At 37.6% G+C, this 26,083-nt stretch overlaps 2 protein-coding genes across 2 annotated transcripts; one reads left to right on the top strand and one right to left on the bottom strand.

Moving 5' to 3' along the window:
- On the bottom strand, positions 1-10,435 carry pde6b (phosphodiesterase 6B, cGMP-specific, rod, beta). The gene is made up of 23 exons (XM_020629848.2): positions 9,980-10,435; positions 9,588-9,899; positions 7,983-8,135; positions 6,630-6,719; positions 6,413-6,553; positions 6,240-6,314; positions 6,062-6,126; positions 5,913-5,979; positions 5,763-5,810; positions 5,493-5,642; positions 4,948-5,091; positions 4,660-4,725; positions 4,362-4,511; positions 4,173-4,280; positions 3,945-4,054; positions 2,329-2,416; positions 2,113-2,213; positions 1,888-1,995; positions 1,754-1,817; positions 1,590-1,664; positions 904-987; positions 484-628; positions 1-357 (listed from the first exon to the last, which is right to left on the bottom strand). Exons 1-23 carry the CDS (start codon positions 10,136-10,138, stop codon positions 299-301), a joined length of 2,562 nt encoding a protein of 853 aa, XP_020485504.1. The 5' UTR covers positions 10,139-10,435; the 3' UTR covers positions 1-298.
- A 9,562-nt stretch (positions 10,436-19,997) lies between these two features.
- On the top strand, positions 19,998-24,852 carry LOC109981222 (purpurin). The gene is made up of 5 exons (XM_020629919.2): positions 19,998-20,087; positions 20,483-20,600; positions 20,787-20,923; positions 21,944-22,056; positions 22,145-24,852. Exons 1-5 carry the CDS (start codon positions 20,008-20,010, stop codon positions 22,366-22,368), a joined length of 672 nt encoding a protein of 223 aa, XP_020485575.2. The 5' UTR covers positions 19,998-20,007; the 3' UTR covers positions 22,369-24,852.
- The last annotated feature ends 1,231 nt before the right edge of the window (positions 24,853-26,083 follow it).

Below are 26,083 nucleotides of genomic sequence, written 5' to 3'. Positions count from 1 at the left end.
AGTTTAAACTCTATTTTTTCTTTGATTACTACACCAGAAACACAGTGAAAATAAATAATGTACTTATTATGGTCTAGACATTGCTTTTTTTGTTTTGGTTCTATCCTTTTTTTAGTTATTTGACATGTATTAAAAAGCTGTGCTCTCACTTATGTCTTCCTTTTTTTTTTCATTTGGACATTTTTTCCTTGGAGTGGAGACAGTCAGAGTGGCTGGCTTTGATTCTCAGGTGATCCTGAAGTTGTCGTTCATTGACGGACCATGTTCATTCACATCTTGTGCACAGCTTTGTGGTGTTTTAGCAAACCGAGCAGGTCTTGGAACCTGAGCCTCCACCACCGTGGTTGTTGGAAGGACCTGGTGGAAAAATACACAACAAACAAGATATTAGAGCTGTATGTTAATGTGAATGTGAGATAAAGTAACTGTCCCTGTAGCAGCTTTAATATCATTCATAAATGTGAAATGTGTTTTTCATTGCACCTTTGGCTGCATCTTTTGCAGCCTTCTCTTCTTCCAAGGCTTTGAGCGTAGCTTCATACTCTTCTTTTTTATTGTTCCACTCCTTCCTGTTGTTTAGGATGCCGTCCAGCATGGGCTGGATTTGTGGGTGGAAGCGAGAAAACTCCTGAAAAGATAGAGCAAGCATAGGTAAGACTAAAATTTGTTTTAACAACAAAACTTTTGAAAAGATAAAAACAAGCATTTTAAAGTAGGGGATGGAAGCATTCATAAATCGTTAACACCGATCTGCCCAGGTAGAAATTCAACTGTTATTGCTGTCAATAAATGACACTAATGAATCATCTGCTAATCATAAAACTGTATAACTGGTGAGACACATGTAAAAACACACATTTAAAAAATCTAGTTCATAAGCTAAAACTAAATATTAAGTGTTACCTTGTAGACAAACGTGCAGACAAAGTCAATGAAACCACACTGTAGCTTTGGAAGCTCTGCTGCTTTGTTCCTGTCCATCATGGGCTGAGCAGAGAGACAGAGAGGGTTAAACATACTCCATATGAACATCAGGGAAATAAATAGAGTAGGCACAAAGTCTTACTGTTCTGGTTCAGAGTAGTAAGACTTTGTGCTTCTGGCCTTTTAAAGGTTTTGTACATCTGAACTGTTTGCAATACAGCTTTCAGCTGCACATTGCTAATGACAGAACTCCAACAGGAAGAAGATTTCTGATCTCTGAAGTGTGTTTAAGCCTATTTCCTGCTTTTATCAGTTTCATACTGTTGGTTCTTGAATATTTCGGGGCTTTGGCTGTTGGTTCAACACATGTGATGGGAATCTTTAACTTTCATATAAATGGATATCAGACCGCTAATAGCCTAGCCAGTTGTTAACTCTTCACAACTTATGCCTTTATTTTAAAGATAGGACAATGGATAGAGTCAAAAATCGGAGATAGAATGAGTGGGGGATGACATGTGGGAAACAAGCCACAGGTAGGACTAGAACCCGGACTGCCCCCTTGGTGGACTGTAGCCTCAGCACATGGGGCATGCATACTAAACATTATGCTTCCTGCACTGCCAGATAAGCAAACTTTTATTATAACAATTATATAAACTCACAATAGGTTGCTGTTCTAATACCGTCCTCTCCAGGTCACCTTGCTCCCAAAACTCTGCTGCCACAGACAAGGCGACCTGAAAGATACACATAGACACACAGATGACATCATCAACCCCTGGAGACACCTAGTAAGTAACCCCTTTACCACATTTGTGCATCTCACCTTACTCTGAACCTCCCAAGGCTTGGTGATAGCTGACAGGTCACATGCTGTCATCATCATAGCCCTGAAACAAAAAACGATGATAAGAAAGACTTAAAAAGAGAAATAAATGTTTTCAAGCTTGTTGTACTCACATGACGATTTCCTTCCTGGTGGTTTCTAGAGTCATGAAGTCGACCCACTTCTTCTCATCCTCATACGTGTGTGAAAGGTCCACGATCTTCTGGAACATGGTTCTCTTTCTAGTAAGGTATGTTGAGGGGAACTATTTTACTCTTTAACATTCTATATTTCATAGTATTGACCAAAATGAAGCAATAGACAAAAAGTAGAGCGAGTAATTGAGAGGCTTAGCTGACTTGAAATAAAGAGCCAGGTCAGTGGCGATGATGGCGATGTCGGTGAGATGAATCACATGCTCAACCTGTCGCCTGTGAAGGTTCTGGTAGATGTTCAGTGACTGCAGGTGAGGCGAGAGCAGAGAGCTATGTTAGTAAATGAAGGCTGATGAAAACATTTACAGTAAAGAAAAAGTAAGGGTTTGTTATTCTCCAGTGCACGTCTTCTTCTCTCACCTCGTCAGCCAAGAGGAACTTTCCAAACTCTAGATGGTGTCGCTCCATGATGGACGAGCCATGAAGCTTGGCCAGAGGGTTGCCAGATCTGTTGGTTAAATAATTTCGGTCGAAAAAAAGGGGAAAAAAAACAACCTTTCAAAGTAAAACAACTGGTTGCTTAAATCCTGAAAAAATGTTCAAACAAGAAAAACAATAAGGACAGCACTCCAAAATTGTATTTTAAGTGCCACATGAACGTTTTGAGCAGACGCTCTTCTTCAGCGTGTTACAATTACTGTTAGTAAGTAGTACTGTTACAATTTTCGAGAATTTTCAAATTTGCCTGTCACACGTTGAAGAAGAGCGTCTGCTCAAAACGTCCGTGTGGCAATTAAAATACAATTTTGGAGTGCTGCCCTTATTGTTTTTCATGGTTAAATAATTTCCTTATGAACGATCATTTAAACAGCCACAGCATGTACATACTGTACACTTTCAATAAATGTTTTTAAGATGAGTAGTCCCGTTTCGCTCTGGGAAGCCTCAGATTAAACAGAACTTTAATGACTTTAAAAGCCTAAAAGCACTTTTTATTATAAACAAGCTGCGTTACCATGGCAGCAATGGCTTAAGATTCATTTAAATCTTTAAATAAATCTATTGAAATTAAATTGAATAACATGTAAGACTGAGGAATAAACACATTGATCTGAGGTGGAATTGAGTACATGGATGCATTGTTGATATACTGTAGACTATTTCAAATAGTGTTAAGGTTGTTAAAACAATAATGCACAGTAATACTGTGATATGTTTGTGATACTCTTTAGATTCTTGACAAATACTGAATTTATTTTTAATTAATGGCTGGAGTACAATGATTGGTTTCTCTTCCAGCTACAATGTGACCATGTAAGCTGAGACATGAAGACAGAAACGCACATAACCCGAGCATGAAAACATAAAACACACAGGCCAGATACTGCAAGTGTAATTAACAGCACAAAGAACCACCTTAATAACATTATTGCAATGTATTAATTCCTAACAAATGTTTTGTGATGCTAATCATTACACCAGCATCTTTAATGTTTAATGACACGTTTAATGTGTTTCTTCTTTAAGTGCATTATCACACAAGAAATGTACCTTTGACCAGAATAAAACTGGACATGATGATGATGATCAGATATCTCATAACAATCCAGTTTTAAGTCTTTGCATGACAACGGTCATGTTGCAGTAAAATGAATTGAAGCTTACAACACCTTTAATTGGTTGATAAGTCACAGATTGAAAAACAGTCCCTCCTGATTTGTTCTAAAAACACAGTTACAGTTTGAAACCTCATTCAATTACTGATTCCTACTATAGCTTGTATATTACAGTGATACTTAAGTATTCCACTTTGGTCTCATCAGGGAAATTATTAATTCTACTTGAATTGAAATGGTTTTACTCCCATACGTTTGTGTGTGTAGCAAGATGGAGCCTTTAAAAAACAATTCATTGTGCAGTCTTATCATGTGCTGAACCGTGAACCTTTTACATTCACTAAAGTGTTTGCACTGATCTTGCAAAGTGTTGGATTTCTTTCTTTAATAAGAAACTATAAAGTATCAAAGACCACTGACTTGACTTGGTATAAGTTGTTTGTCCCCCTGTGGTCGATATCATGGAGGAAGCCTGCAGTTATCATGGCCATCACTTCTAAATCAGTGTAGTATCGCTTCAGCGCTCCAGTCTAAGGGAAGTAAAAAAAAAAAGGAAAGGCACAAACTTCAGATCATTTTCTTTTTTGAGGCTCTCAGACATTCACCAATTCACAGATATCCAATAGAGTAAAAAGAAATATACTGTACTGTTAAGAGTGTAAACATGGTCTGTCCCACGTTGAAGCCATGGCGCCAGTTGTGGTAGGTGATTCTTCTGTAGCCTTTACTGACCGAGTACATGAACCGAACCAGCACCTGACAACAGAGAACTCTTCAAATATGTGTACCTGGTGTTTAATATTGTATGTTTGTTGCGTATTTATGTTTCTAGATCACCTCCTGGGGGACCTGGAACTTCTTGACCACCCCGACCTCATAGTACATCTGGATCCCACACTTCACCAGCTCCATCTCTGTGCAATTAGAGTCTGCAAAGTGAAACTCGTAGATCTCAAACTTCTTAATCAGCGGAGGTAGGTCTTTTTTCTAAAATGGAAATGAAGGGAACAAAGCACAGTAAGAAAATACCAGGTAAGCATCAATCTCTGTCCCTGAGAAGCGACAAATCTATGAAAAAAGAAGTATAAAGACAATAAATGTGTGGACAAAAAAATGAGAAAAGTTTACGTTTTACCAGAATGTCTAAGAGCTCTTCCTCTTCACACTCTCTGGGTTCATTGCCATAAACCTCTCTGGTGTTCTGGGAGGGATGAGATGAGTTGTATTTATGAATGAATGTGCTAAATTGCCTCAACAAGCACAGACACAGTATATACTGAAGGTACTTTAAACCTCTCACAAAGTAAAACAGTCACACTAACAGAGAGGTTTGACTCTTTCTGTTTTCTTGTGTTTGGCACACTTGATTTTTTTTCTAATCCTAAATGTTTTCCTACATTATGATCTAAACTCGAGCACTGACCAGGATGTTCTGAATCTCGTCATCTCGACATTTGACGTGGTAGAGCACCATGTCTTGCGCGATCTCTTTGCGGTTCTCGATCTTGTTCATCTTGTCGTAAGTGTCCGTGTTCAAAACAGACCAGCCCAGGAACTGAGTCAAAGCCTGAGAAAACACAACGTCGGCACGATATGTTCAATATGTGTCTGGCTAAGATGATTCAGAGACAAAGTCCAGACTACATTGCCTCATACACATTTCATTTATTTTACTATTTCATGTTTATTTGTATAGGGACAAATATGGAGCGAGTAAATCGTTGCCACCCACTACAGCATTTATAGCCTAAGCTAATTAGCAATGCCTGTCCCTAAATGGGCCTTTAAAATACATTAGACTCAACGATAAATACAAATGAAACAGTACCAAACAAACACAACAATAAACAGACAGAAAGTCAGACAAAAAGTGAGTCATCTTGAACATTTTTTAAAACTACATCTTGATGATGGATGATCTAGTTTTGAAAACTCCTAGTGTCTCTTAATGCGCACTTAATGACAAACCTCCATGAGCTGCTCATCCTGATCATCAAAAGGCTTTCCATCTTTTCTGTTGTAAAAAGTGGCTATGCCGACAATCTCTTCTTTTTTGTTGACGATCGGGAGCGAGAGGACGTTTTTGATGGTCCAACCACTGCTGTCAAGTGGCTCAGTCTGCAACAAGAACAACATTTGATAGATTATTAACATATCTGAATATCTCAGGACTGGTTTCCTGAAGTTAAAGTCGTCATATTTCTTACACTTCAGTTTTGCTTTCTTTGAATTTATTACCTGAAACTGGAACATTTCATCTGCAGGCGCATTCATGATGTTGCAAATCTACCGAGCAGAAAAAAACAGGTTATTCACAGTGGGAAGATGTATTTATGTAGTTTCTAACTGATTCAATAGTTTGTACAAATGCAATGAGACTAAACGTACAAAACCACTCTCAGCAACATAAGTAGGCAGGCCGCTACTCAAGGCCCAATGATCTGCAGGCGGATTGCTGTGTGAGAGAAAGTGGACAAACTAACTGAGATGTAACCAGATTTGGTCCAAACACGGGCTTCAGAAAGATCTGTACTTACGGTATTACTTTGATGTCTTCCTTTCCATGTAATATATAATCAATCACTTTGTAGAAAATTACTTCCTGGGGGGGGGTAATAAAAAACAGATATTGAAGTTATAGAAAAATAGAAAAAAGAGCGACATCGACTAGATAGACATCTTATTGTGAGATAAATGAAAGGAGAAAATGTATACCCTTCCATCAGGAGTGACAGGGCCGGAGTAAGGTGCCTGCTCGCCCATCAACACTGGCCAGATGTCAAAAAACTCCTGAAAGAAGATTGAAATGTTTAGTACTTAATCCTGATTGATGAATGAGCAGAAATCATCGTATATTACAGGTAAAAAAAAAGAGGGAGACACATCACCTTTTCCTTTGTCATGTCTAGTAAACCCACAGAGTAGCGGTCACAGTTGAGGTAGGCTCGCACCGTGTACAAGGCTTTGTGAAACTGTCGCTCGATGTCCGTCAGCTCTTCAAAGACCTTGTTGGCAGACCACAGCAGCAGCTAGGGAACATATCAAACATACAGTCATGTCAAGCATCCATTGTATGAAGAGTAAAATGTATGAGGAGCAGCTTACCTGTCCTTTACGTGTCTCACAGCTGTGGAGGTAGCTCAGGTGGTAGATCTTCAAGTTCAAAGTGGCAATTTTTAAATACTTTAGAAAGAGCTTAAGGGAAACCAGGAAAGGGAAAGCTATTAAAATCATGATAGGACAGAGATTTAGAACATTGACAAACAATATAAGATGCTGTGCTGAGTAAGAATATGGGATAAACATAAATTCATACACTGCAGAACGACACATAAGAAGATACTAGTTGTGAAACAAAAAGTTCAGTAATCCCCTAAATGTCAATTTCTTGGTACTTTTAATTTCATGGGTGAATTTTGGCCTTTGTAGGGGTTACTTTAAATCTCCGTTCAGGTTAATATATACATATGGGAGGGGGGATAGTGGGTGCTGTCAGATGTAACAAATGTATCATGTCATGTGTGTTTTTGTAAGCTGCTACTGGAAGCTTTGAATTTTCCCTCTGGATCAATAAAGTATCAATCTATCTATCTGTTAAGGTTTTGATCAATCAAGCTTTTTTGCTCACAGAAAAAAATCTCTGAAACACGGAGGCATATCTCAATAAACATGATCACTGATCTGATTACATCGAGTAACTTCAGACAAAAACTTATAATCCAAAACAATGGTTAAACATTAGACACCATGAGACTCTCTTTGATTTTATCTTACATACTATTTAATGTAAGACTCTTCTATTGGATGAGAGTATAGTAAGATACATAACACAATATTCATTCGAATATTATCACTCGGGATCTTAGATTAGAACAACTACATCAACACAACACTTTATTTCATGCCTACTAAGAGGCCATTATTCCAGCCGTGTTTGATGTATTTACTGGTTTATTTTCATATATCCTGATTATTTTTCAGTCATAAAAAAACCCTGGTGAACAGTTTTTATGGGGCACATAGAGTATCTGTTCTAATGACTAGATTGATTACTGCTCCTGTCAGTGAGATGATATTCAGTGCAGAGTTTTTCTTAATTGTAGCTCATGATGTCATACCTGATAGTGACATAATGTAAATAAAGTCAATTATATGATAGTGCTTCAAATCTATAACAGATATGATTACCTCAAGCTTATTTGGATTTTGAAGCATCCTTTCATGCTTTTATATGATAGATTACAAACCTGACGTATATTCAATACACACTGGTCCCAATTGCAATCTACCAGTAAGCTCAGGACTCCCCTCCAATCTGAAGTGATACACTGACAGTACTTTAGCTCTGTTTTCTTTAGATATGATCACAGAAAAGGTCAAAGAAGGGTCACTGTCATTAAGGTGGGTCAAAAGAAGTATGTGTTTTGAACTTGTGGTGGTGCAGTATATGGGACTCACATCTTCGTCCTCAGCAGTGAAATGTGGACCCGTGGTCTTGTTTAGTGCCATGATCACAGCCACCATGTCTTTGCCGTTCAGGATGGGCGTTGCCAGGACGTTACGGGTTTTGTAATCTGTGAGTTCATCCACGAATGAGCTGAAGTGCTGGCTCTAAAAGTCAAGAAAATAAATTTTAGTAGTGAAATGACCAATGTGTTTGTCACATTGTTTAGTACAGCGAAACGTTTTATAATCAGTAAAATGAGCTAATTATGTATTTATCTGAGGATTACTTGAACACACAAATGAAGGCGTTCTTTAGAATACACTGTCTCGATACAGTGACTCGTTTTGATCTGTGTTAGATTCCTGCTGACTAAATGCCAGAGGCATCTAATCCACAGTTAGAGCAAGGCCTGATGGGATCTGGAAATAAATGGATTATGTCTGAAGTGGGATTAATATCTTCTGTGTTTCCAATTTCACCTGTCTGCTGCAACCATTGAATGGTTTAATCAATGTGATTCATGAATTCATTAAGATATTGTAGGTAGATATCCTGAATACTGTCAATACTGAATACAGTGTTCACTTATTACAGTCATAGCTGTAGCTGTACAGTGCTTTTACATCATTGTGTTATTGAAATCCACCTGACAAATAAAAGATGAATGAAGGCATTAAATACTATATCGATTGATTCAATTGTATTCTTACGGCGAAAAACTAATTCTTTAAATTGGGGTAAGAGGTATATTTTGACAGGTGACCGTTCTGTAAAGTTTCCAAAATTGCCAAAAATGGTCGCGTTAAAGACAATCATACATCAGTATGAAGACGCAGTGAGATTTAATTTAGATTCTCAGCAGGACCTTGTCTCAAAGTGCCGTTTAAGTGAGTCATTTGTTTTTAATGAGCAAAGTGAAAATCATCCTGATTACATCACTTCATAATGAGGGGTGGAAATCACAGGGTCTCTCTCAATACGATACGATGATATCATAATTGAGATATTACAAGACAATCATTTATTGGACACATCACGATATTTGATTAACTGAATGCATTTGTTTAAGCTATTTTAAATGGTAAAGCTAAATCCTTTCCCTTCTTTTGGCTGCTGTCTGATATTATCCTGCTATCTATTTCTTCTTTTATATCTCTGTATTTCATTTATATTATCTTGCTGTATACTTCTTCTTTGGCCAATCAACGTCCATTCAGCACGTCCTCACTCATAAACATCACCGTGAGTGGTGTTATGAAGTGGTGAAGCGGTGAGTCAAATTTGCAGGGAAATCTGTTTAGAACGCTTCTGTATATTTAGGAAGGATTTATCTATATCTATCTATATTATCTATATAATTGCATAACACATGTCACGATGATGTTATATCACTGTATCCGTAGTTTTTTCCAGCCCTAAACATAGCTGTTTAAGCTGTTTTGTGTTCGATCTGAAGGTGAAAGCTGTGGTGTCATCTGATGGAGGTATAATGAACGACTCTGTTGCATGCAACCCTTCAGAGCTGTTAAAAATCTGCCTCCCAACCAGATAGAGCAGAATCAGTTTGAGTTTTAAATTAGTGGTCATTGGTGCATTTTCTCCCAACCCATCCTTACCTCTGTGACATCTTTCACATTAACAGTTTTCTTGGTCAGGGCCACATGGCCGACTATTCCCATGTCCAGCGGATAGACGATCTCAGAGTCTGGTGGCACCACGCAGTCATCCAGCTGTGCCTCATTGTTGACGTTAAAGAGCCTTGTGGCGAGCTCCCCGATGCCGTTCCGCTGTCGGTACATGAACAAGCTGCATCGGTCTGCGTGGATGAGTGTGCTGATCCTCTTCAGGATTTTGAAAACCACTTTTTCCATGTTGATGTTCTCCTGCATGTCTTTGATCAGGTCGTACATGATTTGGCTTTCCTCACACTTGAACAAGAGGAGAAAATAGTCACATTTTAAGAAGAAAATCTGGACATGTTTTTAGCATTAAAAACGTAATGAATTACCTGTCCGAGCTCCTGGAACTGGCTGAAGTCGACCTGTTTCTCAGAGACTGTGGACACCTTCGATATGGAGGAAGGAGTCATCTTCTTGGAAAAGTACTGTTTAGCAAATGCAGGGTTGTCATTGAGGAACTTTTCCACATCTTCCTTCTGCACACCCATCGCTCCTTCTTCCTCTTATTCTTCTTCCAAATCTTACTGTCTACTCCTTCTTCAGCTCAGCGATGCAGCTCCCACCTGGTCCACTTCTGCTCTAAATGAGCTACCTCCAACTTCTCAGAGCAGAAATAAGAGAAAAAGTTCAAGTAAGACGACGCACACTGATGTCAGTATTCCAGTTTATCCACAAAAAAATAAAAAAATTAATTGTTCCAAGAATTACAGACAAAAGGGAAACAAGAAGGGGGGCACATTCAGAGCAGGTAAAACATTATCCCCCTGCTCCTGGGATGAGCGGACAGAGTGTGGGCGAGCCCTGAGGAGGAGGCAGAGGGCTGAATCCAAACAATCCTTCTGTCATCAGCAGATAGAGCTGAAGGTTAGCAGGGATCTGCCTATGCTCAACTTGTCACCTGATCATCTGGTAAAGGATATGTTGGCCAAACGATCCAGTCTCCTGTGTGCTTCAGTACATGTAGTATAGTTGGGACTGTGCAGGTACAACAAAACTTAATAGATGAAGTGATTCAAATGGAAAAATATATATATATCAAATATAAATCATAGTAAAGCTGGGTTGCAACTTTCTGCATCCCAATGAATCTTTTAAGTTTTGATAGGGAAGAGAGAATTTCGATACATTTTAAGAATTCTTAAAAAAACAAACCTCTTTTTTTCCATGTCATTAAGTCTTTTAAGTATGGAAAAACTAATAGAAAAATTGAGATAGACTTGTATGTCCATGTGCATTTTAAGTCTTATGTTTATCATCTTATTCTTAGGTTTCTTTTGTGTTGTGTACACTACAATACTCTCTCTCTATCTCTGTCTCTCTCTCTCTCTCTATCTCTGTGTGTCTCTCTCTCTCTTTCTCACACACACACGCAGGTCTAATTGTACAAGCTCTTTAAGTCCTTATTAAACATGGCCTCCTCTGACATAAGCCCTATTTAGTTAGGACACTAGCTGATTATCTCAGCACCCCAACTCTCTGTCTTTCTCTTTAATGCAGTCTACATCGCATTGCATTCCTGAGTTTCCACACCAGTGACTGGTATAATTATTCTGACATTGTAAATGTTAAAAGATGTCGCCAATAGACTGATGTGGTAAAGAGACAGCTAGACGCTATGACAGTCATTCAAGATGTATGACAAAGTGTTGTGAGGGACAAACACAGGCGGACCCAGTAAGTATAAAAAGAGAAAGTTAATCCTTTCATTTAGAGACAGGAGGTCTTGTCTATTATAAGGTTCCATAAACACCTTAAACAAAAGGTCAAATGGATAATCTGCTTCCACTATAATAGACTACAGAGTGTGTGTACTTGTTGTGACTCCAGTGTAAAGCCACAAAAACCGAGCACGAGATGGAAGCAGAGAAGTTTTTTTCTTTCCTGACTTCAAAAGTAAGGCGTAAAGAGAAGGTCCAAATCTTAAATAATTTAGATAGCTAATAACAGTCAACAACAAAGCTTAGCTGTCTGTGAGGATTTATACGCTCACAATGACAATGATAGTACACTAAAGGTTATGTTCACCAGGTCTGTTATCTTAGTGAATTGTGTTGGCATGCTAAATGTGCTAATAGGAAAAAAACAAAGCTGGGGCTAATGACGCTGACATTTGTTTTGTAGATGTGTGTTCCAAAACCGATATAGACCTTGACGAATGATGTTATCTAGTACCTACTAAATCACATTTTTTTTAATCTCTTCTGAAACCTTATTTTGCCTTGGCTGATTTTTTTTATGGTGCCTCAATTTACTTGAATTATAATTAAACTAAGCCAAAGAACCAATTACAGTGACCAGTAACAGTTTCGGTATACATAGGCTACTACAGTGTATTGTTTAAGGATAACTGCTAGAAGAGAAATGTTGTAAACATATTCTTTCATTTTCACTGACAATAACATATTTTTCTCTCATCCAATTTAGAATAAGTGATTGAGTCACTTTTATTTTTTAATTCTTAGAAGCTGCAATGCCGTCATTGACCTCAAGGGAGCAGCAGAGCCATAGCAGCGGTACTCGTGAGCTGCTGGACAACTCGTGTTCAGACTTTAGAGCTCTTCTCAGGACTATGTGGGCATGGACCATAATACCTCTGCCAGACATCTCTACCTCCTCCTCCACCACCAACAGTTGATTCTGGCACATAGGAACAACTATAAGAGGTATTTATCAACTCATTCAAATATTCACAATAAATATATTCATCATTTATCAATATGTTTCTCAGATGATGTCATTAGTCAGGACAACGTTTCCTTTTTTTAGCACTATGAACTTGTACTTGTGATTTAGTTTTTCACATTTGACGGTACTTTATATTTCTACTCCACTTAAACTCAGAGGTCAGTATGTGACTTTTTACTCCAACTGAAGATGGCAGACAGCTGTAGACTTATTGTTCAATTTTAACTTTGACAAAACATACTCGTCTGCCTTCATCAGCTGAATCTTCTGAATAACACCTGTACCGTTGCCTCTACCTGCAGACTGCATACAGACACTTACAGTCCTAATCTCCACCTCAACAATCCTCTGAAACACACAGGCATCTGCTGCATCCACCGCTTGTCCTCTACTACACTAACAATAGTTGCCTACCAACAGACTGCAGCTTGGCCTCCATCTGCAGGTTCAGGCGGAGAACTGCATGAACCTCCTGTTCTAGAAAACTCTGACCTTAAACCTACAGAAGCAAGAACCTGCACTTAAAGCTTCTGCATATTCTTTTATGAAACCGCTGGCAAAGCCTCCAACATCAGCCTCTGCCAGATATCAGCAGCTGCCGCCTCCACCTGCAGATTCTGTCAGACAGCTGAAGCCCCATTCTCCAACTACTTATTCTAAACTACTGCCACCTACACCTTAAGCTTCTGCCAGCACACTTGCTGTCACCACCAGATTGTGGATCACACACTTAAAGCTCCAACCATGCAGCAACTTGCATATCTGCCTCCACCTTCCTCCATCTCCAGCATTGAGAAAAACCTGTAAGCTTCTTCCTCCTTCTACTTCACAAACAGTAGCAGTGCCATGCCTTCTATCCAAAGTCCACATCCAGTTGCAACGATGTGCAAGCCCGGGTCAAACCTCCACCAAAAGCCCCTGCCTGCTTTCTGCCAACTTCCTGTGCCTCCTGCCAGCTACCTCCACTTCTACTCCTGCTGATGATTCTTCCTAACAGCCTCCACCTTCATCCAGCAACCTTCACTTCTGTCTCCACCTGCAGTCTGCTCCTTCCACTCGACTTTAAAGTACTCAGTGTGATGCACAGCTCTATGAGATATTTGTGAGCGTCTCAGTGTTTAAATGAGTTGTCAGATTATGTTTTGAAGAAATGATCAAACCTGAAGAAGTCAAGAAGTAACAACAGGAATGATAAATGTCTCTGTCATACAACTTCAACTCTTATCCCGAACAATCTCAAATGTTTGCAGGTCTGATTTCCTCCTGAATGTTAATAACCCCACAGTTGACTCTGGTATGATTTCTTAGTGGACTTTGTTGATGTACGGTGCTTTATATCAAAGATTTTCTTTGTGCTTTTCTTCAGGTCCTGCTGTAATTCAGGGACATCCAGATCTGCAGGAGCTGATGAAGGCCCATTCAGACAGTTCCTTCTGCTACAAGATCTGTGCACCAGAGATGTCTTTATCTCCTCCTCGTCCTCCATGATCACCAGCGACTCCTGCTCCTCTCCTGAACTGAAAGCTCCTCGTCACATGGGCCCTTCAACTCCACAGGGCTTCCTCTGATCCCCTCCACAAGTCACCTCCATAATAGAGAAAACATTGGACAATTGGTACTTTAAAAACAGCTCAAATATCTGCAAAGATAACTCAATATGTAACTTATGTAGATGTTTTTTAAAGGTACAAATATTTAGTGTCAGAAAAATTACAAATATCTTAAAAATATTACAACTAGACAAACAAAAACTTTTATCTTATAAATGAAAGAAAGTAATTTTTTTTCTCTCAAAATGTAGGAAATGTTTTTCAATTTAACATCTAATTAAAATAAGGCTCTATAAATCAAATGTAACTGAGTTTAAATAGAATATTGTGCTCAAATATTTCAATTTGTTAGCAACATGCTAAATACGGGTCAGGAGACATACTTCCGGTCCGAGCTTTGTTTGATAAGCTAGCATCTGTCCGTATAAATTATTTAAACAATATGCAAAGATTGATCACTAAAACAACTACGTATTCTTTTTAATATTATTTGTCAAGGTGTAAAATGTATTTCAGCACAGAACTTTTTATTTCAAGCTGCTAGTTGACTGGCTGGCGAGCTCTGAATTTAACAAAGTACCTGCATCAAACAGATTTATAATTGTAGTTATTTGAATTTTCAGGGAAAGTGAAAAAAAACAACATCTAAGTAACAGGTTAGTTTTAATTTACTGAGACAAATAGGAACAATAAAGTGAAAAAGAATAATCGTAAAAATCCCCCAAAATAAATAACAAATATAAAAAAACTTACATTATTTCACCTTAATCAGATTTGACCTTTTTTGCATTAAAGCTTCTGTAAAAATATCAGCTTATTTATTTAACGTAAATAACGATTACAAATTGTTAAAAGTTTAAAAAATAAATGGACTTGTTCACAAAATGTCAAACTTGTAAAATGTTATTATTGTTGAAGCTTGTTAATTTAAAAGAAAACTTCACAAAATGAATATTTAAATAAAAATATCCTGTTATCTGTGTTTTGACTCATTTTTTAAACTAAGTTTTATAAAGCATAATTTTACTTAAGTTATTAAAAGTTGTACACAAGAGATTTATGTACTCATTAACATGTTCAATAAATATACTCATAAAATAATTAAATGTCTCCGATGATTTGATTGGTTCAGACAATGTTAGTTTATTTTTTGTATTTAAGTTGTGGTTGTGGTTTTTCACATTTGATTGTACATTTTACTCCACTTAAACTCAGAGGTGTGACTCTTCACTCCTCTGCATTTGTCTGACATCTTTAGTAGTTCAAACGATAAACAGCCTTAAACAGAAACAGCATTAATAATCATCCAAGCATCAGAAATAATAGTAAAATTAAAAAGACATGAAGCATTTCACTGCAAAACTTTAACTTTAAGTACTTTAAATTCATTCTGATAATACTAAAGTTTGGTTTTAAAAACAGGACTTTAACTGGTTTCGGATATTTGGTATGAACAATCCTTCTATTACATTATATGAAATATCTGTTGATACAGTATATAAATGCTGTACATGGAGTTGTGGTTCATGGGACAATGATTGTCACAAGGATCAAAGGGCTTATTGTTTGTCAGAACATCTGTAAACCACAGAGTTTATGCTTAATGTTAAAGTTAGATTTGATGAAAACACCACCTGACTTCAACTTCCAACTTTATTGTCCCAAAGGAGAAATGAGTCTTCAGCCAGGTCCCACCATAAAGAGTATAGAAAACACAGGCACAGAGACTCGGGTACAAAAAAAAAGATGAAAAAACCCAGACACAAGAATACATCAAGTCACCACATGACCCAGAGTATGTAATGTCATTAAAACCACCTGAGCTCCTGGTCAACAGCAGCAGATCAGATTCTCCCTGAAGAGGATGTCGAGGACACTGGAGTTGGTGCATTCTAAAAAATAGGTGTAATACAGATCAGATTATTTAGTAATGATATATGAGATGTGATGGCCTGAATTTCTGCGCTGGATTGAGGGAATCGTGCATAAAATATGAAGGTTGCGGTTGTTTTGACAGCCTGCCCCGGGCCTATGTGCTTATCAACCAATCAAAATCGTCTACCTTTGGGTTCAGGTGTGTCAAGAATTCTTTTATAAAATGGTCAACATATTTGACAGTAAACAACCTAAAAGAAGATGGGAGAGAAAAAAAAATCAGCCTGTTACTGAGAGAAACAGGCCGAGACAGAGATATAGAAAATATACAACTAAACCCAAACATATATTGTTGCTCCCCCGACCTGGCCTAGGGGTGCCAGGGAGGAGTGTTTCTAAACCCTGAATAGTTCTGTATGTAAATACAAAGAGACAACAAAATTAGGCTTGCGTTCAGCTCGCCTGCAGGATTTATTCTGCTCATAACATATTCATTTAACAATGACTTCTTGAGATATTGAAATACACAAGTTGAATCCAGTAACTTCTAGTTTTCACATAACAATATCTTCACCTAATACAATGTAAATGTTTCCCTGAAGTAGAGTAAATAACCATAAAAGTCTGTTAATGTATACTCTTCAGTTTCCTTTACATATTAAACATACATCTTTAATATAAAACACACATTTTAAACATACATCTTTAATATAAAACACACATATTAAACATACATCTTTAATATAAAACACACATATTAAACATACATCTTTTCCCTGAGACAATGTTGCCCCGAGTAGCTGTTGTCTTTTCTTACCTGAATTACTCAGTCTCAAGTATCACACATTCACACATAACTAATGTCTCTTCTTAAGTCTATAAGAAACATCCACACATTAAACAGAACATGAAATGTTTACATTAGTTATCTTTATGACTTCTGAATCATTAGAAAAACAAAACAAAACCCTTCAGTGTGTCTCAGCATGTCCACGTGCTCCGTAATGTTACTAGTTACAAGCAACAGGTGCGCTATTCTAGCATGCTAGTGTACGGCTTAACATCTCTATTTTTCAGACATAAATGTAAAAATACTTGACTTCGAACATTATACTTTACTGACAAAATTCACAACACTCTTAATCATTATACTGGTGTCAGTGCATGTTAGAGGACAATAAACCCACCTGTATGCATGTAAATACAAAGAGGCAACAAAGTTAGACTTAGGTTCAGCTCGGCTGCAGGATTATTCTGCTATGTACCCTCTTGTGACCTTATTGAGTATCACGATAATATTGTAGAGCACTGAAATGTGGCTTTAGACAGAAACATATACAAAATATATTGGGCTCTCCTTTTAACTCAATTAACTTGTTCTTTTAGCAATGAACTGTATTTCCATCATTAGATGAACTTTTCCATTGTCCAGGTGACTTTTAACATATAAAATAAATCAAAAGACAGTTGCACACTGAAAATAACTTTACGCACGAACCCGAGGACGCTACAGGCGAAGCACATTGTTCGCTCAGAATGAAAAGTAAAGTTATTTTCAGTGTGCCACGGACATTTGATTCATTTTTCGTGGTATGATCCTGCAACCGAGTGCACCTGAGAACGTGTTTAGGCTGTGCACGGGGTACCCTATTCGCTATTTAGACTTTTAACATGTATTTATGCAATTTTTCAAACCTTGTAATCCACTGTTAACTTTTTGATAGCCTTTTTTATTTTAGCTTAAGACAATACGCATTTATATGAATTATGAAGGCCTAGGCTACACACTTTTTAATCCTTTACAGCATCTTCTTAAACAGAGCAAACTTACAAATTTCCATTTGTCTTTATAAGTTAAAGTTTATGAGTGATTGTAAGGCTGCAATCACTTGCACAACTTAGTTTACACATTTCCTTCTATCTTCTTAATCTAAATCATGTTGATGTACTTGAGCTGGTGTTTTATTTTTCACACTTGCCTTGGCAATTTTAATGTAAGTTTCCAAAGCCAATAAAGCCCCTTACATTTAATTTATGAGAGAGACAGAGAGAGAGAGATCCCTCCACTAATTCCATCTGTAAATAATAAACGTACACACACCACAGAGCTGTACACCTTTTCTCTTTAAATATTTATAATTTTATTTTATATTTCTGTAAGTAATCTGTAGTCATCTGTAAATATTTTAAAAAGCTAAATGAAAATATTATTTATTTATTTTCCTTCTTATATTTAAAAAAAACAAAAAAAACAACATAAACCTGCACAGCTCTGTTAATTAAATATTTAATCTTTGGTATTCTTTAATTGTACGTAATTTTGTGTTCTATTTTGACTTAAGGTTTAGCAATGTTAATGTTAAGTTAATGTAAGTGTTAATGTTTTCCATGCTAATAAAGACATTTGAATTGATATGTATAAATTGAATTGAGAGAGAGAGAGAGAGAGTGTGTGTGTGTGTGTGTGTGAGAGAGAGAGAGAGAGACAGAGAGAGAGAGATGGACAAAAACCCACAATTACTAACAGACAATAAAGCACAAAAACTTCCTGAAAGACACATAGTAAGTGACACATATTAAGCAGACATGATTGAATACAGATGGAGACAGAGGAGGAGCAGAGGACTGAAGTTTAGGTGTATAGTCTCCAAGCAGTGTGAGCCTATAGCAGGATAACCACGTGCCTGTTCAACTCAAGCATGAGGCAGCCATGACCATGAGTTTTATTATAAAGGAAATGTCCCACTGTTAAAAGTAGATACAGTTGTTGTTTCCCCGAACCAAACTGGTAGATGATTCCAAAGTACTAGCTGGGTACTATTCTTGTAACCTTTAGGTACCTGCAGTGTGCAACACAATGTTCCAAAGGGTTAAACGTGCACTTTGAGCCCATTAAGATGTGATGCTGCCTGAACATTTAGAGCTTTGTTGGTGAGAAGAAGGATTTTAAATTCTATTCTAGATCCTTAATTGGCTTGTCTGTCTTTATCTTCACTGACGAGACGTGTTTACTAACAGCAGTTGGATAAGTCAGCAATTATATACTTTTATGTGTGCTTGAAAGCAACAGCAACAGTTTCAATGACTGAAACTAAAGGAAAAAAAAAACATTTAAAAGGGTATATTATGCAAGCAGTAGACTCATGTGACTGGGGTTAATCCAGGTAATGAGAGGTCACAAGTTCGCAGCAGAGAGAGGTGTTTGTGTGTTTCTGCTGTACGTGAATATCTGCATTCATAGATGTAAAGTTAAAGGGAATCACACTTTAAGGCCAGCTTGCTAGTTTGATAACATCACAATCTCACCATTTTTGTGATAAACTCATTTATAAACATACTATCATAATATACAGTATATGATTTAACAATATAATGAGGTTTTAATTTACAGATTACATTTAGATATTGTACTGTCGCCCTTGATGCTTGTTGAACCTGCACAGGCTAAAGGTTTAATCAGGCAGACTGATTTTTGATATTTGCCTACCTGTCTTCAATATGAAACTCTCTTTTGGTACAACCTTCTCTCAATTTTTGCTATGAATCCCAAAATGACAACACTATAATCTGCAAAAACAGACAAAGAATTTCTCTCTCCTGGCCTTTTCAAAACTGTGACACTTGGTGAAGTGAATATCATAAAGTTTACTAATACAACACTGCCTCCTTTATGTTGACATTTGCAATTTAGATACTTTCCCATACCAAATATTTCCCTGTTTATCCTATTATCTGAGTATTTGCTCAGATGGTTTACTCAACATAGCCAGACATCAGGGAGCAGAGGTAAACAGTGGCTGTAGCTACCTGATATGTTATAAAGAGGACATGAAGACAGTGCATCCCAGTTGTTGTTTTTTTTGTCTCATGTAATGTCATGCTAAAAGAATAGAAATACCAGATTTTCAATGTGCCCCCTCAAGATCTGTCTTGCTGTTTCCTACAAGTTAAAAACTGAAAATTTAAATCATATACCCCATTTATTGTTTGCATAAGCTTTCCATGCTTTGAAATTCAGTTAAATCACTACCATCTAAACATGTGTTTCATTGTGTTCCCAGTCAGTTACACAAAGGTCTAATTGTTTTGATTGTAACTCTTGGGTAGGTTTGAACGCAGAAGCCAGATTACAGTAAGGATTTCAACCCAACAGGATTACCTCTAGATTTAAGCACCTTATTTAGTTCCAAACAATGAAAATTAGTGGTAAGCTTGTCTGAGGAGAGTGTATATAAAGGCTGTCACGGATGCAGAACCCATTCTGGTGGATCACCAAGACAAGCAGTTGTCGAGTAACAACCACAGTCACATTTCTGATCTTAAACAGGTAAGACACTAATGCTTCTTTTATACAAGTGGTGACATATTTGAAGATTCCTTTAAAGAAGTAAGCAGCAGAATATACGAGTTTATGTTCAGGGAGAGACAGAAACTTTCTGTTCAGTCAGCTCTGTCATTTTCTGCAAGACATTTTAACATAGAACTGCATTTTTAGGCTTTACTCTGTTTGTCCAGCATATGATTGGCTGTTACACTGTGCACCTTGTTTATTTTACAAAAAATCAAACATTATAATATGTTGTTCATACATTTCTATAGGATAAGGGATTGTTGGGAGTATTGTAATGCTACGTTAGTCCCATACTTTTTTTAAATACTAAAAAAGAAATAACACAAAGTCTGCGTCTTGGTCTAATACATTTTTTTTCATGTTGATGGTAGAATGGGATCCTCTAAGCTGGCCCTGCTGCTGGTCATTCTGTCCTGTGTGGAGCGCAGTTTTTCTGCCTCCTGTGTTGTTGACAGCTTCACAGTCAAGAAGGACTTCGAACCCAGTAGGGTGAGTTAAAAAAAGAACTCCATAAATGCATCGCAAAAGAAATCTATTACAATAATTGTTATTAATTATTATTATTATTATTATAATTATTATTATTATTATTAATAATAATAATAATAATAATAATTGTAATAATTGTAATTGTAATTATCAATTACAATAAGAATTTCTTTCTTTTTGTGGCAGTATACAGGAAAGTGGTACGGACTGCAGAAGAAAGATCCAGAAGGCCTCTTCCTGCAGGACAACATCTCATCCGAGTACACCATCGATGACGACGGCTCCATGGTCGCCTTGACCAAAGGACGTGTCAATCTGTTTGGGTGAGTAAATATATCAAAAGCAAAACCAGGATGTTATCGTCATCTTAAATGCCGCCCTTATTAGGTCAAAGGGTCAGTTTATCACAGAGACCTTCTTGACACTGAGACCTGGAGGGATTAGCAGCAGTCAGCATTTAGGGAAGATGACATGCAGGATCCTGGTCAAGAATCACAACCAAGACCCTTGAAGAGTTTAACTGGAAACAGATATAATTTTCTAGAAGCACATTCTTAACAGCATTTGCTACAAATTGAGTTTTCCCTGTATTATGGAGGATTAGGAAGAAATGCAGGTTGGAGTAGTGGGTTTTCACACAGGAATGTGGGTTTAGGTGTTTCACAAACACATTTAAGAACTTCATCTGATTTAAGTGCTCATGACACGGCCTTAAAGTTACTTAGGCCTCATTTTCATAACGGTGTATATCATCTGCATGCAGATTAAGTTGTAAATGAAAATATTTGAGGTTTGCGAGTTAGAAGTTACATAATAAAGACGGTTGTTTTTCAGTGTCTTTTATATGGATTCCGTGGGAACAGGAAGATGGTTGTAATCGATAATGTCCAATTTCTCAATAATTCTGGTTTTATTTTCTTTTTCTTCACTTGTAATATGTTATTTTCTCTCAAGACAGTGTTGTAAATTTAAAAAAGAGAAACAGAAACAGTGCACTATAGCCTCAGCTTCCTTTAGTGTTACTCAGTGTCTAAAGTTTCATGAGGAAACCCTGGAATGAGCTTTGTTTCATGCAGTTGTTTGACATGCAGCTTTGATCCAGAATTCATTTGCATTATCTGTAAACAGACCACTGTATAGGCCACAAGAATAACAACATGGGGAGAAATTCATATCCTTGGACACAAAGTCTGGTCTGCCAGAAATAACTACTCAGCTTTGTTTTTCAACTTTTGTGTCCACTTCGCAGTGAATTGAGATAATCTGAAACAGCCACAAAAATTGAACTGAAGAATTTTTGTTTTGTTTTAATGCTAACGTGTATTTGGGTTGTCATGCTGCAGCTTCTGGGTTGTGTGTGCTGACATGGCTGCCCAGTACACTGTCCCCGACCCTGCCACCCCTGGCAAGATGTACATGAAATACCAGGGACTGGCAAGCTACCTGTCCAGTGGAGGTCAGATGTGCACCAATTCACTTGCAATCCTCTTAAATCTTCTCAATCCTCTCCACAGTAACTAACTGTTCACTTTCTGCCTAACCAGATGACAACTACTGGGTGATCGACACCGACTACGACAACTATGCCATCACCTATGCCTGCCGCACTCTGAAGGAAGACGGAAGCTGCAAGGACGGCTACGCCGTCATCTTCTCCAGGAACCCCCGTGGTCTGCCTCCTGCCATGCAGCGCATCGTCCGTCAGAAACAAGAGGAAATCTGCCTGGCCGGAGAGTTTCAGCCTGTCCTGCAGTCTGATGCCTGCTAAAGAGAGAGAGGAGAAGAGAGTGAGGAGAGTGTGAAGCGGAGAAAGCCAGCTGGCTGCAGTAAAGGAGGCTTGAAGGAGAGAGAACGAGAATACATGTGACAGAAGGCCTGCATGTATGAGCGATGGTTTGCATTGAATGGACAGACACAATTAAATAATAAGGAGAGGAGGATAAACACTGCATATGTCTAACCAGGATTTCTACAATTTGCATTTGTTTTTATTCATTTCTTCCATGTTCTTCCATGTACATCCACTGTTTGTCAAAGAATTTTTCACGACTGCTGTGGTGTTTTAAGAAAATTAGAAAATTCTTACCACTCTTATTTCTTACCAAATATCTTGGAATCTTTTGTGTCTCAAAATGTTAGGTTATTCAAGTCCTATTTGAAAACACCATTTTTTGAATTATACAGTAAAACCAGTATAAAAAACAGCGACTCGAAGCAAAAACACTTTATGTTTATATGTGTCAAAAGTTGCAGGCTTGAAAACACGTTGCACTATGGCTGTGTGAGTAGCTGTGATCCCTCCTGAGCTCAGGAGAATGCAACCAAACCCGACACAATACCCACTGAGCAGCTTACAGGTGGCCTGATGTTCACAGACCTCAGTGCTATTACACTAAATCAACTGTTAGGCCACTTAGCTAGACCTGGGGGGGGGGGGGGGTCAAGGGTCATATCAGGAAGTTTCTGAATCCACATCTCTCTTGGACAGCAAAGATTTATTTAATGTGACATCACTAAAAAAAGTTAAATGTTGTCAACTGAGGAAAAAGGATAAGTGTAGCAAGCTGGCCAACAGAGAGGGAGAAGAAGAAAGACTGCAGACAGTGTCAGTTTGTTTGTTTCTGTAGCTGCTCTGTAATCCTGTTGATGTTACGCAACATACTGTAGGCAATGTGCGAAAGCCAATTACATTCCTTACTGCGAATCAACACAATGCACCTGATGTCCTGGCTAACCTCATGGAAGACAACCAGTCAAAACAGAAAAAAAAAAGGTGAGGAAAAAGAAGTAGACTGGGGTTAGTTAACATAAAATCCAAATGTCATTAAACTTAGAGACTTAATCGTTGTAATACTGCTTTTATATATAAGCTTTGTTTTTTTTACAGTCACTAATATATGATATCATATTCAATTACACAAGACAGCTCTAAACCAGTAGTTCTCAACTGGCGGGTCGGGACCCAAAAGTAAGTCTTGGAGCTGTTTTCAGTGGGTCCCAGAGGTGTATGGAGATAGAATTGTCTCAAAAAGATTTATACCTATCGAAATGATAGGTATAAATATGCATACATTTATAAATATACAAATACAAACATACAAATATAAAAATGTGACATTTTCTATCTCGCTTTGTACCGTCTGAGGTCCAAACTGCACAATTTTTCACTAAATAAATCTAATTGATGGAAAAATATAAAAGATTTGGGTCATGAAGGAGTCGGTGGTGGGTACTGAGGCCTGACCAGTTGAGAACCACAGCTCTAAACACTCCAAAAAGAAATTGTACTGAAACATGTTGAATTTAATTTTAAGAAGAATCTCGCACAAATGAAGTGGGATTGTCAGCAGGGGATCGTGGGTAATCTTTGTGACTGGTTGGCGGGACAGTGCGTATCCGAAGGCCAGCAAGTTAAAGCTCCAGTGAGTCTGCCTGTAAACTAGCTTACCTCTGATGGGATCAGCTGTTTGGCCTTACTGGAAATGAGACAATCTGTTATCTAAAAAGTAAAACACTCTCACCCACAGTCAAATCTATGGGTGCTCAATCCTCAACCGAAAGTATCAAGTGTTCCAGGACACCACCAATATTGTACTTCTCCTAATAATTATTGCAAACTCTTTTTCAGTGGCTTCAGGCAAATTGGAGACTGTTGTCTGTCCCGAATGATTTGATTGGAGTTGAAATGTCCGTCATAGTTTTTCTTGTTCCCCGCCTTTTTAGGGTTTTTAGATTCAAAGGAATTATAGAAGTTCGCTGTGTGCAAATTAATTTGGATTAAATAACAAAACAAAACAAAAGCCCACCAGAACACAAACATTAAGAAGTAACAGACATTATATTAGAAAGTCTGACTGCTTTCACATAAACAGGCTCCAAGCCTGAGATAAGATTGTCAGTGGATTTATCTGCTTGCGTGTGTGAAGCTCAAGTGGATGCCAGAGTAAAGAGGTTATGGTCTTAAAAAAAAAAAGGCTAACAAACTAAAGGCTGAAGAAACAGAAAACTCAACCCCAGTGATTCATTAAATGTGGAAAGTACACCAAACTACCTGTTAGTGTCACACAGGTTTTAAAAGCGTCACCTCAAGAGCTCTGCTGAGAGGCATAGCAATTGTACTCCAAAAGTCCATGAACAAGGGCCGTACATTGCCGTACATGTATTCAATTTGTTTTGCCCTTTTTGTCACGTTTGGTGGACATGTGAAACTTAACATTTTAACAATAAACAAAATAGACATGTGCCTCTAGAATTTGTTTTGTTTGATTTCTGCACTTCGAAATGGAAATTTGGCCTGGTGCATAGTAGTACATGGTCTGAAAAGATTACAAAATGATCTGCTCTATAGTCACTACCCACATTTGGAAAAATATTATAACCTCAAGACATTTTATTTTTGTCTTTTTTTTTTTTGCTGTCACATTGAAGACATTTGTGTCAAGAATTTATTTGTCTTTTATCTGAAGCAGACTTTATTATTTATATATAAACCAGTAAAAGTTGGCCTTGCATTAAGTGTTTTCACATATTTTTACACTGTGAAGGTCTTTAATTTCTCATCTACCTTTGCTTAATAGATCATTTGGGAACGCTGTAATAAGATTTGTCCACTAGGGCGCAGTCAAACCACATCAAACATTAAAAAAGCATGAGCGACATGTTTTACTTGCAATGGTTTTAAATCTCATAGTTTAGGGCATTTTACTGTATAACTATTTATTTTCATTATTGAACATTCAGTGTTACTTATTTAATCCATTTACTCTAGTTCACTTGAGCAGATTTTCAATCAATTAATGTCAACTTATCACCATATAGTGACAATAAGTTATGAGACCTTCTAATTGACTTATTCGTACATGCAGTCTTATAGTTATAATGATAAATGTCCTACATTCTATCTAATATTTGTTATTGGTCTCTCCCCAGTGTTTTGATTCTTTTGTCTCATAAATGTATTTTTGGAGCTTCCCACAAGGGTATTGAGAATTAAGCTAAATCCTCACAGGATCTAGAGCAAAAGATTTGGGAAAACAAATTAAAAGGGATGTGAGCATACGTTTGATGGAATGCTTCATGTTGGTAACTCTGTGTCATTAACAGAATAAACAAGTGAAGACATTGAGTGTGTAGGGCGCTGAGAGATAATTGGTTCTATTGTGCTTCCGTCTGTGGTCTAAGGGCGGGGTTGAGATTTGATCTGACTGGGGGGATTTCTGTTGTACTCTTAAAATGTCATACTGTCACACAGACAACACATGAAAGAAGAAAGGGAAATATGACAGAGCTGTTTTTAGATGTAAGCCTCTAAATGCTGCAGCGTCTGAACGTGGAGAATACATAAAGGTGTGCTTGTTTTTGAAACATTGCCAGACCGTTTAATCCACTAATCTGTGTGTCTCCTGCGCATCTGTTTCGTCTTCCTTCTTCTCTCTTTTTCTAGCTTCTGTTTGTGTCAAAGAAGATCAGAAAGAAGACGACCG

The sequence above is a fragment of the Labrus bergylta genome, chromosome 17, assembly GCF_963930695.1.
Source record: "Labrus bergylta chromosome 17, fLabBer1.1, whole genome shotgun sequence".
In the NCBI taxonomy this organism is placed as follows: domain Eukaryota; kingdom Metazoa; phylum Chordata; class Actinopteri; order Labriformes; family Labridae; genus Labrus; species Labrus bergylta.
The sequence above is the reverse complement of the archived record's forward strand: the minus strand, read 5'-3'. Positions and strand labels throughout refer to the sequence as shown.

Coding starts and splice junctions, on each gene's coding strand:
- LOC109981222 (XM_020629919.2), top strand. CDS start 20,008: ATGCAGAACCCATTCTGGTGGATCACCAAGACAAGCAGTTGTCGAGTA. Junction 20,088..20,482: donor ACATTTCTGATCTTAAACAG/GTAAGACACTAA, acceptor TGTTGATGGTAG/AATGGGATCCTCTAAGCTGG. Junction 20,924..21,943: donor GGACGTGTCAATCTGTTTGG/GTGAGTAAATAT, acceptor GTCATGCTGCAG/CTTCTGGGTTGTGTGTGCTG.
- pde6b (XM_020629848.2), bottom strand. CDS start 10,138: ATGGGTGTGCAGAAGGAAGATGTGGAAAAGTTCCTCAATGACAACCCT. Junction 6,315..6,412: donor TAGACATGACAAAGGAAAAG/GTGATGTGTCTC, acceptor ATCTTCTTTCAG/GAGTTTTTTGACATCTGGCC. Junction 358..483: donor TGCAAAAGATGCAGCCAAAG/GTGCAATGAAAA, acceptor TTTTTCCACCAG/GTCCTTCCAACAACCACGGT.